The 17259-nt window shown below is 36.2% G+C and overlaps 1 protein-coding gene across 1 annotated transcript; it reads left to right on the plus strand.

Moving 5' to 3' along the window:
* Window positions 1-2234: 2234 nt before the first annotated feature.
* LOTGIDRAFT_138023 (hypothetical protein) lies at window positions 2235-15149 on the plus strand (the record flags this gene model as incomplete). Its single annotated transcript, XM_009048359.1, has 9 exons — window positions 2235-2360; window positions 2694-2937; window positions 3524-3637; window positions 4133-4321; window positions 5213-5315; window positions 5682-5816; window positions 11253-11360; window positions 14256-14520; window positions 14934-15149. Coding segments are annotated over 9 exons (1500 nt in total), but the record flags the coding sequence as incomplete, so codon positions are not given.
* Between the last annotated feature and the right edge of the window lie 2110 nt (window positions 15150-17259).

The following is a 17259-nucleotide window of genomic DNA, read 5'->3' on the forward strand; positions in this document are numbered from 1 at the left end:
GTTATTGCTAACTTTATTTGAAGACCTCTTTGAAATCGGCAATGCCAATTAGGCTACTAATTAAGATACTAACACGAGAGTTGTGATTTCTATGTAAACTTGACCCAATTTACGAATTTCATTCTTGATTTGGCTCAAATATCTTTGATCTTCTTGTAAAATGATTGTTAACAATGCATTATCTGATTTTGACAAAACTTAAATATTCATGCTTTCATGTACGTTGACGAGATCACGTCCAAGTTTCAAGTTCTCATTGTCGATAAGCGAACATATTAAATTTTAGTACGTTAGCGAAATTTAACATTGTTGGATAAGCGAACATATTCAATTTTAGTACCTTCGCGAATTGTTGTATAAGTGATGCTTAGCTGCGCTATAACTAGATTAATCATAGTAGAAACTATAAATATCACTTATATTTTTTCTTTATTTGGAAAAAGTAACGAGGCTTGCTTCGTCACTGCTAACTGAACTAATTAGCCCATAGATTTTCAACTACGGGGACATGTCGCCATCTCGGGAAATTTGAATTTTTTTCTTCGGGACATTTGTTGTGTCACAGGCCATGTAAAAAAAAATACAAATACAACATATCATATGACTACACGATACTTGGCTAACATTATCAAATTATTATCAGATTATTTGATACTACATACTTCCGAAGAGGTGCATGGTATCCAACCCTAGTTGTTATTTCGATATCTGGGGACATCGTGTTCATGCTGATACGATTTGGAAAACGCAAACAAAAAAAGATTGAAGGCCACTGACTTAGCCAAATGATGCACTTTCAAACTTCAAAATTTCGCGGGTGTAAATACCAGCTTTAAGATAACAAGAGTTGTTAAAAAGTTATTTCTCCCTTTGTACATATATTTATTACTTTTGCTAAAATGTAAAATCACTCAACCCTTTCATATACTTACATAACACACAATACTAAGACTGGACATTAAAGGCTTAATAGTTGTCACTATTGTCAGGTAACCACATGTTGCTATCAGTTATATTAAATTGCCCATATAAACAATGGTATATATAAAAACAGGTATAATTAAACTTTGACCGTTTGTCACATGTAAATATATGTAGATAATGGAGGCTAGTGTGTTATAATATTTAATGAGGATAATATTCATATCGTTTGATTTAACATGAAACCAGACGATATTGTCAACGAACGGACACATCTACTCAGTCATGATTCGCCGTCAGTTGCAAATGGGTAAGGATTTTCAATACACAATTAAAAATCAGTCTACAAAGGTCAACGATTCTGAATACACGATCCACCGTAAGTTTTCAATGGGTAAGGTTTCTAAATACGTGATACACCATCAGTTTCCAATGGGTAAGTATTCTTAATACTTGATTCCACCCCAGTTCCAATGGGTAATGATTCTTAATAATACGTGATACACCATCAGTTTTCAATAGGTAAAGATTCTAAATACTTGATTCCATCCCAGTTCCAATGGGTAATGATTCTTAATAATACTTGATACACCATCAGTTTTCAATACATGCAATGATTGTTATACACGATACACCATGGCTTCGAATGGGTAACGATTCTGAATAAATGTACACGATTTCATGCCATTTTCCAATGGGTAAGGATTGCCTAGGCAGGATACACTATCAGTTTCCAATGGATAAGAATTCTGAATACACGATCCACCGTAAATTTCCTATGGATAAGAATTCTGAATACACAATTCACTAGCAGTTTTCAATGGATAAGAATTCTTAATACACGATTCACTAGCAGTTTTCAATGGATAAGAATTCTTAATACATCATTCACCATCAGTTTTCAATGGATACGGATTCTTAATACACGATTCACTAGCAGTTTTCAATGGATAAGAATTCTTAATACATCATTCACCATCAGTTTCCAATGGATAAGGATTCTTAATACATCATTCACCATCAGTTTTCAATGGATAAGGATTCTTAATACGTGATTCACCATCAGTTTTCAATGGATAATGATTCTTAATACACGATTCACTATCAGTTTCCAATGGATAAGGATTCTTAATACATGATTTACCATCTATTTCCAATGGATAAGAATTCTTAATACATGACACACCTTTGGGTATGGATTCTTAATACACGATTTTCCGCCAGTATTCTGTTGGGAAGCAGTCATATCTTCTACCAATTGCCAAATTTCATGTTTGTTTTAACTATTTTTCAGGATAAACTATCAGCCCAGAATATTTGAGCCACCGGATAAAAAGAAAGCAAGATGGCGATCTATACGGTTGATGTATTTAACCATGTTCTTAAGCAGTGTAACGTTTACTATCAGTATGGCATCACTCTGGCCATATCTACAATTGGTACGTCATATCTCACCTGGGGAAATCCCAATATTGAAGAGCTGGTGTACAGCTAACCCATGGTTCACAACATATGTCGATATGGTATCTTACAGTTTCCATTGTCAGTATTGCAGAGCGGAAGAGATGACATGGAAAAACATCTTGTCGTTTCGATGAGAAAATAACCACCTTCGTTTGCTACCGGTTTGCCACGATTCAGGTTGAAAAATTCGAAAATTCACTACTGATCTCTGGTTATCCAGCTGACATCAAACTTTTTAGAGCTGAACCGTAGTCGCATGAAAAGCAACTCATAAAACATTGAAATAATGGTTGTTCTTTTAATTTCAGGTGGATCGTTCAGCTACTGCTGACTTTCTTGGCTGGGTAGTGGCTGCTTACAGTATAGGTCAATTGGTAGCGTCACCACTGTTTGGTTTCTGGGCTAACTATGGCAAATCAACAAGATGGCCTCTTGTTATCTCTATACTTATCAATATATTAGCAAATGTGATGTATGGTTATATAGAAAGTTTTGATGACCACAGAGATTATTATTTACTGTTATCAAGAGCTATGGTTGGATTTGGTGCTGGTCAGTCATTTCTTTTCCATCTCAGCTACCCACACAGTAGCAAATTCATGGGCATCTGTTCATTTTGTGTTTGTCAAACAATAGTTAAACAGGGCATAATTCAGAAAATTCGGGAAAGAAAATCCCTTAATAAAAACCGTAGCAAATAAATTTGACCAGAATCCAATCGAAATTATTGTCTTTATATCGAAAAATGGCATCTGGTTTAGCATCTAATTATGTGTTGCTATTGTATACTGGACTGAAAGTTCTTTTCGTAAACACCGAGTCCGCCATCCTATCATCCAAGATAGCTTTTCCTCACATAATATTCCAAATTTTGTCATATTCATTTGCGGAAAGTGTCTCAATGATGACGGTTTTGTAACTTCGCATGATATTGTTATCGACATGGCTTCGAATGGGTAACGATTCTGAATACACGATTTCATGCCATTTTCCAATGGGTAAGGACTGCCAATGCAGGATACACTATCAGTTTCCAATGGATAAGGATTCTGAATATAGGATTCACCAGCGGTTTTCATTTGCGGAAATTGTCTTAATGATGACGGTTTCGTAACTTCGCATGTTATTGTTATCCTAGGTAATGTAGCTGTAGTAAGGTCCTACGTAGCTGGTGCAACCAATCAAGAAGAAAGAACACCAGTAATGGCCAATATCAGTATATTTCAATCATCTGGTTTTATTCTTGGTCCAGGTAAATCCCCACTCGATTTCCAAATTATCTCGAACTTTTTATTCGGATTACTACACCATTCATCTATGATCTGGCAAAATTTGTATTGAAATCGTGTTCAGTTGAATTTTGAAGTTATAGCATCATACCTGTGCTAACCAATCAAAATCACTATTGAAAGAGTGCTTGGCAAATCATTTATTGAACAGATCACTTCATTGGTTGAATATTTTAATTACCTCGAACATGTGTTGCATTGCACTTACATCAGATAATTGATGGCAAATAAAATCACTTCACGATCAAAAAACTACAGATCTAGATCTGCCTGTATGAATTAGTGTTCTTTGGAAAAGGCAATAATTCCACCAAAGCCAAACAAAATACTCTTTAAATATTATTGCAACCAAATCTCCTTTTAATTAGTTGATCTAGTTGATATACCCCATCAAATCAGCTGAAATAATTTTGAAAAAGAAACCAATAATTTCGAAAACTATTTCGTTCTATTGTTAGGCTTCCAGGCAGCTCTTGTTCCACTAGGATATCCTGGACCAGTTCATATCGCTGGATTCCATTTTGATCTGTATACGGCCCCAGCATTCTTCAGTGCGATAGCTGGAATTATCAACATTCTTCTGTTACTAACAATATTTAAAGAAACCAGACTGGATGATGTCTCTTCATTCAGTGTTCAAGAAAATGGTAGGTGTTGTTTATTTTATCCAATCTTGTGAATTGAAATAGATTCAAGGCATTGCACGGGCTTGTGGAAGTCCAAAATAAGCTGACGTTTACCAGCCTCTGGTGGCTTTTTACGGACTTTTGATTGAGAATCTGTCATTACTCTAAGCATATACGATAGCATAAGAGCATGAGAAGATTCGTCAAATGTTGCCTTGACCTGTGCTTTCGTAATTTCAATTATACATGCATATTGTTCTTACGAGCACTTTCACCTAATTTGGAACATATAACAAAAACACATGACAATATTATGGAATATAACACACTTCTTTAATAACGTTGTGTGCCCAACCTTATTAAAGAAGTGTGTTATATTCCATAATATTGTCTTGTGTTTTTGTTATATGTGCTCCTCGCTTCTATATGTCGTTCAAATCTTATAATTTGGAACATTGCTTGAAAAAGAATGAATAGTTGTTATTAGAGAAAGACTGCTAACAAACACATTATGGTATTTATATCTAATGGAATTTTGAAGATGGTGTACTTTTTAGACTCTCGAGGTCCTTTTTATACGCCCACACCTCTCTATGTGGACGTATATTGTCGGCACCCCTGTCCGTCCGTCGGCCCGTCCGTCCGTCAACATTTGCTTGTAAACGCTCTAAAAACTAGATTTTTTGATGGAATCAAATGAAATTTGGTATGTGTATTCATATTCATAAAACGAAGAGTTCGAATTTGAGCTATTTTCGACCGTTAGAAGTAGAGTTATTGCCCGTGCCCCAAAATCTTGAATATTTACCATCCGCATGCCGTGGTGGGCGTATATGGCTATGGTCCACTATCTTTCTACCAATTTGTTTTCTCGGGACAATCGAAATGATTTTTTCTGGGTTTTTATTACAGAAACTGTAGAGTTAGAACCTGATTATCGACCAGATTATTTCGCTGTTATATCGTCTATAACTATATTTTTTGTTGTCTTATTTATATTTACGGTGTTTGAAACGTGAGTATACGTATATTGTGTAAAAGTTAGATCATATCAAGTAAAATAACCGAACGCTGGCTGTCATTCAACTGTCATCTGAAAGTCATTTGGCATTTGCTTCTTCTTTGAAATTCAGATGTAAAGTTGACCTCACAATTTTTTGTAGCATAGGTTCATTATAATTAATTTAACACAGAAATCTCCTCAAATTGGGTAATGTTAATAAAAACAATGATAATATTGTCTATGTGCTCTCAATGCAAGAAAAAATGGTTTAATTACGTACTCAAACATTCTGTAATGGGGACTTTGATGAAAGCATAAAATCACCAATATTCACACACATCAAAAGCTTTTATTGCTGGATTTAATACAATTTTTCAGAATTGGTTCACCACTACTCATGGATATGTATGGATGGAGTAAGTCTCAAGCTACCTTGTATCAAGGTATTATATTAGTTGGTGCTGGATGTGAAGCTATTGTAGTCTCTCTATTTGTCAAAGCTTTGGCTAAAAGGTAAGGCTCTTATGGATCTGTCTGACGTCGATTGAAAAACTCGACTACTAAGACAAATTTATATGCCCTTCTGAATTGAATCTGGATTTAACTCACCAATGTAGATTTTTATTATACGCCCACATCTCTCTACGTGGGCGTATATAGTCGGCACCCCTGTCGGTCCATCCATCCATCCGTCCGTCCGTCCGTCCGTCCGTCGGTCCGTCCGTCCGTCCGTCCGTCAACATTTGGTTGTAAACGCTCTAAAAACTAAATTTGATGGAATCAAGTGAAATTCAGTATGTGTATACATATTCATAAAACGAAGATCAAGTTCGAATTTCAGCTGTGATGAAACTTAAAATTTATGTATGGCTGTGGTCCACTATCTTTAAATTCGTTTTTAGGTGTTTGGATGGCAGGATTTGTTTTTCATTGTCTCAGTACGATGTTATCCGCTGCCTTGTTCCAAACATCCAAAAAGTGTTTTATATATTTGAAAATGAACTGTATGGATGAGTGAGCTAGACATCTGAACGATACTAAAGCATTAGCTCTTAAGTCTCCGACAACAGTGGACCATTCATCGATCTTGGACCAACCACATCGCATGATCATAATAATATTAAATACACAAATTGGGTGAATTTTATTACTAATCAAAAAGGGTTACTGTGATTGACAAACTTTTAATCCACTACGCTTGTAAAGATCACCATTGGTATAAGTATGAACTAAGATCTCGAACAGATCGGGAGTGTTCTTCTTTACGTTTAATCTGGATTCGATTTCATCCTTGCAATAACGACCATTGCATCTGGAAAAGTATATGGCTTTAATCATTAAGCAGAGGAGCTGACATAACTAATTTAAATGAAATGAGCGGAGTTTACGCCCTACTTTTCGCATTAATGGGCTAATGTAGACATCAACGCTATGCAGTGTGGATTGAGGGGAATTTTCCCAAGACAGCGGGCACAGCCTGTAGCACACGGCGACATAACTGATACATGTTTGCCCCCATGTTTGCCCTCGATTGTTAAAGAAGCTATGGCAATAATAACTATGACGACGATGATGATGATGATGATGATGATGATGATGATGATTGTTAAGATGATGACAATGATGATGATAATGTCATACATACCCAGTGAGACCACCGTCAAAACCTTGATGGTTCACATTAAAGAATGCTTGTGTTCCTTCTGCAAAGTATTCATCTTCATTGGAAAGAGCGTATGATTTGCCATAAATATGATGCTTAATGACGCTGGCGAATGCAGCTTTCAACTAAAACAGACGTACAAACAAAAACTATTGGGCGTTTCCAAGACTTCAAAAGTTCGAAGATCTTTTAGTCAAGTGTCAGCCGCCTCGCAGGCTGAAAAGGACACCCTGCTTCGTTTATTTCATGTCGAAGTGATAGGTCCAATCTTGCATTTGAAATATCGATGCCATAAGCTTGTAACAGACTCATTTTAGGGTACTCATTTCGGATACTCCGAACGCCAATACTTCTCTCTGAAATTTGGTCAGAATACTGATGTTTATGGAAGTGGATTAGCGTAATCAGTAGCTACATGTAAAATGGTACTCAACCCACAGGGCTGTGACGTGGCAACGAATCGAACTTTTGGTGAGAAAAGGAAAATGCTTAAGAAAATCTGTCCTTCCTTTCAAAGATTAACAATGCACAAACCCTTGTAAGATATGTTTGTTCAACACCATAAAATTTGATGGTGTGACCAAATTCGTGTACAAGAACATTGTAGTGATGTCGGTAAGGATCATGTGCTAGACACAATACATTGTCTTCGAGGACCAGAGCTCTGCTACCACCAGATCCAGCAACAGTATCCCATTTACGACCATCAAATGTACAAGATGGTGAACAACTTCCATCGCAACGACCTGGAAAGAAACATTGAAGCTCTTGTGTTGCTTGTGAAACGTTCTTGAACTGGTGGACACTTTCTATTGATGGTGGTGGATTTTTACTTTGCTCACGATAGTTGATATGGTATTGCCACGTTTACTTTGGACAATATTGAAATTTGTTCACATTTTACATATCAAATATGGGTTTCGTTGTTTTTTAGTGTCAAATTAAGCAAACCATTTGATTAATTGGTGTTTCTAATGAATTGTCATGTATTCTTAATCATATCATTAGGTTCTTATTCATATAAATAAGGGTTTTAACCAATGATAAATGACCATGTATGTACAGTCTGGATAAACAAAAAAGTCTTTTTGACCTTTCGTCACTTATTGTTCTGCCCAAACGTTCAAGTGTTCAACAGGGACAAGGAATATTTGTGTTGGCTCCACTACATAACGGATTTAATGCTCGTTCTAAAAAGGTGTGGTCGTCTGTTGGTGTTCTGATGAGAATGAAATGAATTGAGTTTAACTTCATACCTTTCTGCACCATGTGGGCTAATGGAGACGGGTCTTGAGAATGAAGAAACTTTGAAGTGGTTTGACTAAAATAGACTAACCTTTACATGCCGGTGTGTCTTTAGTTCTGGCCATTTCTGGATACGATGACAGGCCTTCACCATGAGCAAATACACCTACACCGTGGGATCTGGTAGCTAATCTTTCAAACACAGTAGTTGGCATATTTCGTACCATGAAACTTACAATTAAGGCAGTCTGTAATATCAGACATTAATTAGAATATATTTAAAAAACTATGACAGTTGCTGGAAAATTGCATCGACTTGGAGAATATTCCACTTATTTGACTCCTTAAGGCATAATCTTCTGAACTGCTGAGCCTAAGATTTGTTTGTTCCTCTGTTTCCCATCTGATAATCACATCCTGGAAGTTATACCGAAACTTCTGTCTCTATTCCAGCCTCTGATAGCTATTTGGACAGATGTCAGCTGGAATAATAGGCACTGTTAAATGGAGACATTCCGCATCTCTGCAGGTGCTGGGGTTTTTAAACCTATTTAGATTCCTAAGATCTGTAAAACCTAGGTATATTTGGAAACATGCATATTTTTGTAGTTCAGTCATACCAACATTTATTATGTTATGTTTTTTTTTGGCGAGACTGATCTAGCATCGGCCACTTAAAGCTGCCAAAAGTTCAAAGGTCACAGAGTCGTCATACTAACAAAAACGAAAGTACGGTGATGCCCAAAAATAATTTATAATCTCATATTATATTAGAGAAAACGCATCTCTTGGAGGTGTGGAAAATCCCCATTTAACAGGTCTTTTTCTTCTGTCAAAATATCCATCAGAGGCTGGAATAGAGGGGGCATATCAACGTTATATATGAAATCGGTATAGTGTTTTGAGTGTGTTGCAGATCATGAAGTCTAGAAAATTCTCCCCCGGATTTTAATGGTAGTACATATACCTCATAGTGTCCCTTTTCTGATGTTTTCATAGTAGCAGCAACTTGTACAGTATGTTCTGTAGGTTTGTTAGTATGTATAGCTCCATTATGTGCTACATATTTATACTTGTAGCTGCCACTCTGAGCCCTTTTGTCGGGCAATCTTCTGATGAAGTCATAATCTTCTGGACTGTAAATACAACGAACAAAGTTGATCAATAACTCTAATGTCTATCGTTTGTTTGAACGAAGACCATCGGACGAAATATGGGAATGGTGAAAAAGAATATCAATAAGTTTTTCAGATACACATAACTACACGTAATAATGATTTTATATAATTAAGAATGAAACCAAACAGAAAACGAATTTTTATCGAATTACGTCCAAGATTTTTTTTTACCTTAACTTGCCAGTTGTGTAAATGACGTCATCTGCTTGACCAAGGGCGACGATGCCTGAAAAAAATAACAATATCGATTATTTACTAAAAATGACATTCATTTCGCACAGATGTCCATCTACAGTCGTTAAGAGACATTGAAAAGACGTAGATCTAAGACGGTGAAAGTCTGAATTGGTCTTCGAAAGCAAAAGTTCACAATTCCAAAACCTATACCTACCCAAAAAGCATAACACTACTGACGTCCACATGGTGCTGTTCATGTAAACGGTTCAGCATATAGGGTAGGGTAGTGTTTATCTTTTATCGTTCGAACGTGTCACGATAAGGAAAAATTTAGCACGAAAACATTCTTAATTCCTTATCTTTCATTGCCATTTAATATTTAAAGACCATCTTGACATATCTTACAAATACAAACGTGCGTGCTAGTAAAATCTCGCGTGTGCCCGTGCTGCACGACAAGATTATCGCGTCTTCCACAGGATTTATAATATCAAACAAGTTTGATAATTGTCTCCGATAGTTTTATCGTCTACAAGACAGACCGTCATCATCCAATCAGATTCATTTTCCTTTCAATTGCATGCTCCGCACGTGATTATCAACAAAGTGGAAAACAACTGTAGATTTTTTCTCCTCGTTTGCACGTGCCTGTCGGTGACACTCCTGACAAGACTAGTCGGTGACGAAAATCTCCGAACTAGACCATTCGTGTGCCCCTAACCTGCGTTCGGTAACTCACCTTAATGAACAGTATTCGTCTTACTTACATTTTGCTGCAATGAAGCTGGTTCAGTAGAAAAGATCCAAATCCTTCGTTATATTTTGGGTTTTAGTTTTCAATCTGGGAAACGCCTTTGGTGTATAGTTTCGCTGAACATCCCAGATCTGACTAAATCCTCTTTAAGTTTTGATCTGATGATGAAATCGGCGAATTTGTAAAGCTACCAGGAAAGCATTAAGAGTGTCCTTACAAAAGTAGTTAAGCTCGTAAAGCTGAAATGAAATGAATTGAGTGGTGGTAACTGTAAAAGCGCTGTTCTTCTAAATGCTATTCATAACATAAGTAACCAACGAGAAATGCCCTATAGCACAGAATGCTTCTAACCACCATAAAACTTATCATTAGTCAAGAGTGAAACTGTTCTACACGCAAGCAACAAAAACTGAAGAAGGTTGTGAACACATTAAAGACAAAATGAGAATATTACTGGTTGTTCAACAGTGTCGTCATCGTGGTCTTCGCAAGTATTTCTTGAAAAAGGAACTCCAATCGTCAAAAGGGACAACGGGAAAGTTGCAGAGAGCAACTAAAAGACGTGTCTCAAGATACAAATACAAAAGCTATAATAAGATACATAAAATCTATGTATTTTTTAAGGAGTCGCGGTGACTCAGTGAGTTAGACGCTTGCTCGCTAACCCGAAGGTCCAGGGTTCAATCCCGCCATAGGTAGGTTTCCCCCCGTCAGTGATGCAGGTAAAGGAGGATGACATGGAAAAAGCATCTAGTCGCTCGGAAGAGACAAGAAACCGAGTACTACAGGCTGTACACGTTAGAGATCCTTTGATAGTTGCAAATAGAAAAAGAGCAGACTAATGCCGCTTACCTGAAACAATTTCCCATGGTGTAGAAAAGTAGGACGTAAAACACCATTCATTTCATTTCATTTGATTTTTAAAATTTCAGATTTAATGAAAGAAAGTTGATGTTGTTTGGATTTATAACTTGTTTAGCTGGTTATTTTATATTCTTACCATGGGGAAACGTCTTACCAGTAAGATCAGTTGCAAGTGAGTTTACCATTTTCTTATTAGATTTTGTCAAGTTTTGTGTACATTCTGCATTCTGGACCTCCTCAACAGCTTCCGGAATTTTTCGGTTGACTCTAAGCTTTGATTCCTTTGTCTGACTTTGGCTCTAGATTTCCTCAGCTGTTCTTAATTTTTTCATCTAACTTCGATTTCAGCGCCTGAATTGTGCATTTGATTTTAGCAGCAGACATGTGCGTTCGATTTTTGTGGTTGTCTTGTGTTTTCTACTTCCTCAACTGCTTAAATTAAGCAGGTACTAACGATCCAAACCGCAAAACAAAACCCGAAATCCAAAGGAAACATTGGTTTCAGCTCATGAACTTTTCACATGCGGAAGTATATCAATCATAAGTGACTTATAATTTTGACTTCTCAACTGACTTGTTTCGGAGATATCCTAGTCTGACCTGTAAATTTCATCCACTACTAACTTAGCGATGGTCACGATATACATTAGAATCCATAGTATCCCATAGCAGTAGTATTCAGTTTCCTTTTTAACTTGAAATCATTGTTATCTCCCTTCAAACTGAAGGACGAAACGGCTAAAAATGGGAGTAAGAGGCCATACAATTGTTTATTAGAAAAAAATACCCTTTGACAGCGGAATTAATCTACTCTTTTTCTATTTTCAATTGACGTGGACAGCCTGTATCACACGGGCTCGATTTATTGTTCCTCGACTAGACGCTTTTGCCATGTCATCCGCCTCAACCTACATAACCGACAGGCGGGAAACCAGTAGAACAATCTGATGATAATATCTCAATTTCAGCCAAGGGGGGTCGTTTTCCAAACTGTCGGTCAGCTGGGTACGTTAGATTATTCTGACCGATTCGACCGCCGATTCAAACACTTCTTTTGAAGTCGTGAACTGGGTTATCATTATTAAAGATCAGAAGTTAATATTTTTCTTTTAATGATCGTTAATAACGACCGAAGAAGCTTATATCATGTTTTTATTTTTCGATTCCCCATATATAAAATAATTATCTGCGCTTATCCGATAGATGTGGTACCTTAATATGATTATTCCATGATTATATATTAGTAAGGCAGTATATTATTTAATATAAATAAATCCTAGGCGGAGAAATCATATATCTCTATCATTAATCCAATCATGCAGGTAATACGATCATGGGAGTCTTCTATTATCTTCCTACATCATATATATATGATATATCATTCATAAATGGTCCTGTAGATGCTATACAGCAATAAGATACGATATTCTACATTTTCAATGTTTTGGGGTCCTTCAAAATTATGTACTGAGAAGGTCTGTAGGGAATGGGATAAATTGGCTTTATTTTGGGAAATTTTGGCATTTTTGAATTGATATTTTCGGGACAACTAATACAGGTTGTTCCAGTGGCATTATTGTACTATTTCTCGATTTCCATCTGACAAGGGGCCGTTAACGTGTACAGCCTCTATCACCAAAGGTGTGGGCACACGAGTGATCTTGGTTGGAGACTTTTGTCGCCGATTAGAGTCTTATCTTAAAGTTCAACGACTGATACAGACACACTCCATTCGGTCAATTTCCACCAATTTTCACGCGAGGAGCATGCAATTGAAAGGAAAATGGATCTGATTGGATGATGACAGTCTGACATGCAAACCCTTATCAAACTTGTTTGACATAATAAATCCTGTCAACACGATAAACTTGTCGTGGAGGCACGGTCACACACAAGATTTTACTCAAGACACTAGTCGGCGACAAAAGTCTCCAACCTAGACCGCTCGTGTGGCCGCACCTTTAGATGCACGGTTCATCCGAACTACTGCACTCTTAACAATTCAGAAACCGGGATAGTTGAAACCGTAGTATCACAACTACATACGACAAACCAGATCTGCTGGTTTCCTAGCCAAGTCAGCCACCAAGAGTCTCCAAGGCCATAACATTTTAGGTGTTATTGAGCTATTATTGATTATGGACTTACCAGTAATTATGAGTTTAATGTAATTCCATATTATTCGAATCATTATTTCCTTAGAGCTTGGCATCTTTTATGACCTGAAAGCTGCCGTATCACGTGTATCTAGACTTAATACTAGCATTCACGTGTTTCTATATTCGGGATCTGTGAGAAAGACTCAGATGTGAGAGCATTTTAGTTTTAAACAACTTGTGTTTAATCATTTTCACAATGTCAAGTTATTATGATTGGATTGTACATTACCGAATACAGACAATCAGGGCCACAGAAACTCTGTAAATCATAAGCCATAATGTGTACAGTCTTATGTCAATATATTCGGTAGCGTAAAATCGAATTAAATACAAGAAAAGAGCGCTTTGACGTCAAGGAATTAGACGTAGTTCGTAATAGCTTGACAGTGTGAGATTGGTGTAGTATAAGATGGATCATATCACTAAAAATATGATTCAGATCAATCTCTCACCAATAATTTGAGAAGCTGAATTAACCAGTTTACGACACTTTCGACGACGTATGTTTCTTTCATTAAGTCGAGAAAAGAGATTCAAAATGCTTATGAACTACGATGGTGGTAACCAGATTTTTGCACCTTCCTTGAATTTGTTACTTATGTTTTCAGCTTTAAAACCGGCAGGAAATTTCACCAATGTAACTATGGCCTATGGTGCAGATCTGAATACTACAGTTGAACCTGCAACATTTTTACAGCGACGACTTGAGACCTCTGAGAGTCTCATTGGCAACTCAACAACGATCTGGTCTTTGAACACGGTGATGACAGAAACGTCAATGACAACGGATGTCGATACCAGTGCGTCGGTGGGAACCTTTTCAACTTACGATACTACTTACAGTACTGACCCCGCCACAACGACAAGTGAACCTCTTACAACCAGGATAACGTCTGATGAAACAGCTGGTAGTTCTTCAATGCTCACTGATTCGTCATCACCTTCTACACCCTTGTCTACCACGAGTGGTCCAATGTACACCAATACCACAGATAATGTGACCACAACTACGGTTGAACCACAGGGCTGTCCGGAATATTACAGTTGGTGTTCATATACCCCAGTAATATTTCTGTCCCAGTTTTTAGCAGGTGTTGCATGTATTGGTATAGGTTATCCTGTAGCTCAGATTATGAGTTATACGATATATTCAAAAATACTTGGTCCTAAACCTCAGGTAATTGTGTTCATATTACGTTCAATGTTTTAATTTCGGCGTTTCGAATTTTTTCAAAATATATATTCGTTTTTCTGAGGAATCATTACAATACCAACGGCTATCCAAGTTACTTTTCTAAAAAGCAAACTTTCAGAATACCGTAAAGGCATTGTGTCAATTCGGAACGCAGTAAGTTCTTGTTAGGACCTAGATTGTAGATTTGATTTTATGCGATGATGATTTGGTAATCAATGTGCTTCGTTGCATGATGAAGCCAGAATCCATGTGCGATAGGATGTATGTGCTAAAGATCCAAGACTGACATTGTACACGGGACAGGGCGCTTTTCGCCTTCGTCAGCTCAATCAGGAGCAGACAGATAACACGTCATTGTCTGTGATACGATTCTGATCATATTGTTGTTATTTCAGGCCGTATGGATGGGTTGGTTAACTGCAGCTGGTAGTGCAGCTAGAGCAATAGGTCCAGTGTTTGTGACACAGATATATAATAGTTATGGACCGCGGGTGACATTCAGTGCTTGTTGTGGAATACTCTTAGCTACAATCCTATTTATTTGTATTATATCCAAAAGACTTGTACCGTTCTCAGTCCAAACTAAATTGATCTCTCCTGTACGAAACTAACTGGACTGATGTGTACGTAGCTTTTGGTGATTGTAGGTTATAACTTATGAAAAAATATTTATTAAGTGTATTGAATATAAGACTTATCAATCGAATTGCTGATTCTAAATTTTTGGTTTGGAGTCAATTCACTCGGAATGCATGATCTAAAGATGATCTTTCAATCGTGTCTCAAGAAAAGACGAGTCGTCTTTTTTAACTTTTTACGCGAATAATTCTGGACACACATCAAATTTCGACAGTAAGCTGTGAACACTGTTACTGATTAGCTTAGCTAAAAATTACCGTTTCTGAGACTAAGGTACGATTGGTCAAACGGATGGTGAAGCTGTCTCTTTAAGGGGTCCCTACAGCGATCACCGGTTGTGTAAGGTTGGGAATATAAACAGCGGTCATAAGTTTCGAACGCAACTGTCATGCAGCTGAATTGCAATTTACATTCGGTACTCATGGTTCGCAACTGTTAATCGCTGTGGTGTGAGGGCATCTTACATTGTCCATCTAAAACGAAACTATCAGCTTCCAACAAGCAAGGGAAATGTTGGCTGATAGACAAGAATGACGGCAAAGTTAAATCACATTTTCATGTGATCAAAAAAACAAAACAAAAACGAGCACATAAACAACTTCACAAAATATATCTTTCAAATATATATAACAATATATAGATTAGTTACTATAATAACAACATTTTAAAACACTTTTAACTCATATAATACATAACTACTTTAAAACAAGTTGCCATTTTTAATCTAAAAATCATCCACAACTAGGCCATAACTTTAACAAGCAGGACTTAGTCTCTGCCTTTCCTTATGTAGTGGTCAATGTCTTAAATACTTCACTTTTGGACACAAAATTTAAAGATGGGTTCCCTTATTTTCATTCATAAAAATGAAAATGCCAATACTTATATGAATAGAAAGTAGAGGTGTTCTAATGACTTGGAAAAGTTTGTCTCACATGTCTATAATTAATTCAAAATTAGCTACATTGGAAGAGAATTACCAGCAGAATTCCAGTGAGTGACCGATAAAGAAAGGTCAAAACGTCGTTTTTTGTTCATATAAAAAAAAATAATAAGAATATAATGATATTATTAAGAATACATGATAATTCATTAGAAACACCAATTAATCAAATAGTTTGCTTAATTTGACACTAAAAAAATAAGAAAAAACCCATTTTCAAAGTTAAAAAACCTCTTTAAAACCTTTAAAAAATCTTTTGAGAATCAGTGGGATCACGCAAAGCATTAATTTCAATATCAAAATCTACAGGTCGATTTTCAAAAAACATTTGCGTATCTTTTAAAATGTAACGAAAAACTTCATTAATATAATGCATAGGTGCATAGGATCTCCAAAATTCCGTGCCATTTATACAACTGATTGCGTAGCTAAACCAAAATTTTTGTCAAACATTGGTTATTCTCATTTGTTATCATGATGGTTAATCTCATTTGTTATTAAGATGGTTATTCTCATTTGTTATCATGATGGTTATTCTCATTTGTTATCATGGTGGTTATTCTCATTTGTTATCAAGATGGTTATTCTCATTTGTTATCATGATAGTTATTCTCATTTGTTATCATGATGGTTATTTTCTTTTGTCTTTTGTTATCAATATAATCATTCTCATTTGTTATCAAGTGGTTAATCTCATTTGTTATCAAGGTGATTTATAAGCATAGTTATCATTTAGATAACAAATCAGCGCTATTATGATGGTAACTGATTATAGACATGAAAATGATTACGATGCTTCCATAATGAACACTCTTTCGTATGATCAATATACCTCGCTGTAATAATTATTATATTATTATGTTTGTTACCCTGTTTTGCTATTATATTATTATCGCTATTCATTGCTATTTCAATTATCATTATGTTCACTCTGAATTGCTATCATTATGTTCACTATGCATTGCTATCATAATTATCACTATGAATTGCTATCATTATGTTCACTCTGAATTGCTATCATTATGTTCACTATGCATTGATATCATAATTATCACCAAGCCTTGCTTTCATCATGTTCACTATGCTCTAATAAGTATCACTATGCATTGCTATCATTATGTTGACTATGCATTGCTATC

The sequence above is a fragment of the Lottia gigantea genome (assembly GCF_000327385.1).
Source record: "Lottia gigantea unplaced genomic scaffold LOTGIsca_120, whole genome shotgun sequence".
NCBI lineage: Eukaryota > Metazoa > Mollusca > Gastropoda > Lottiidae > Lottia > Lottia gigantea.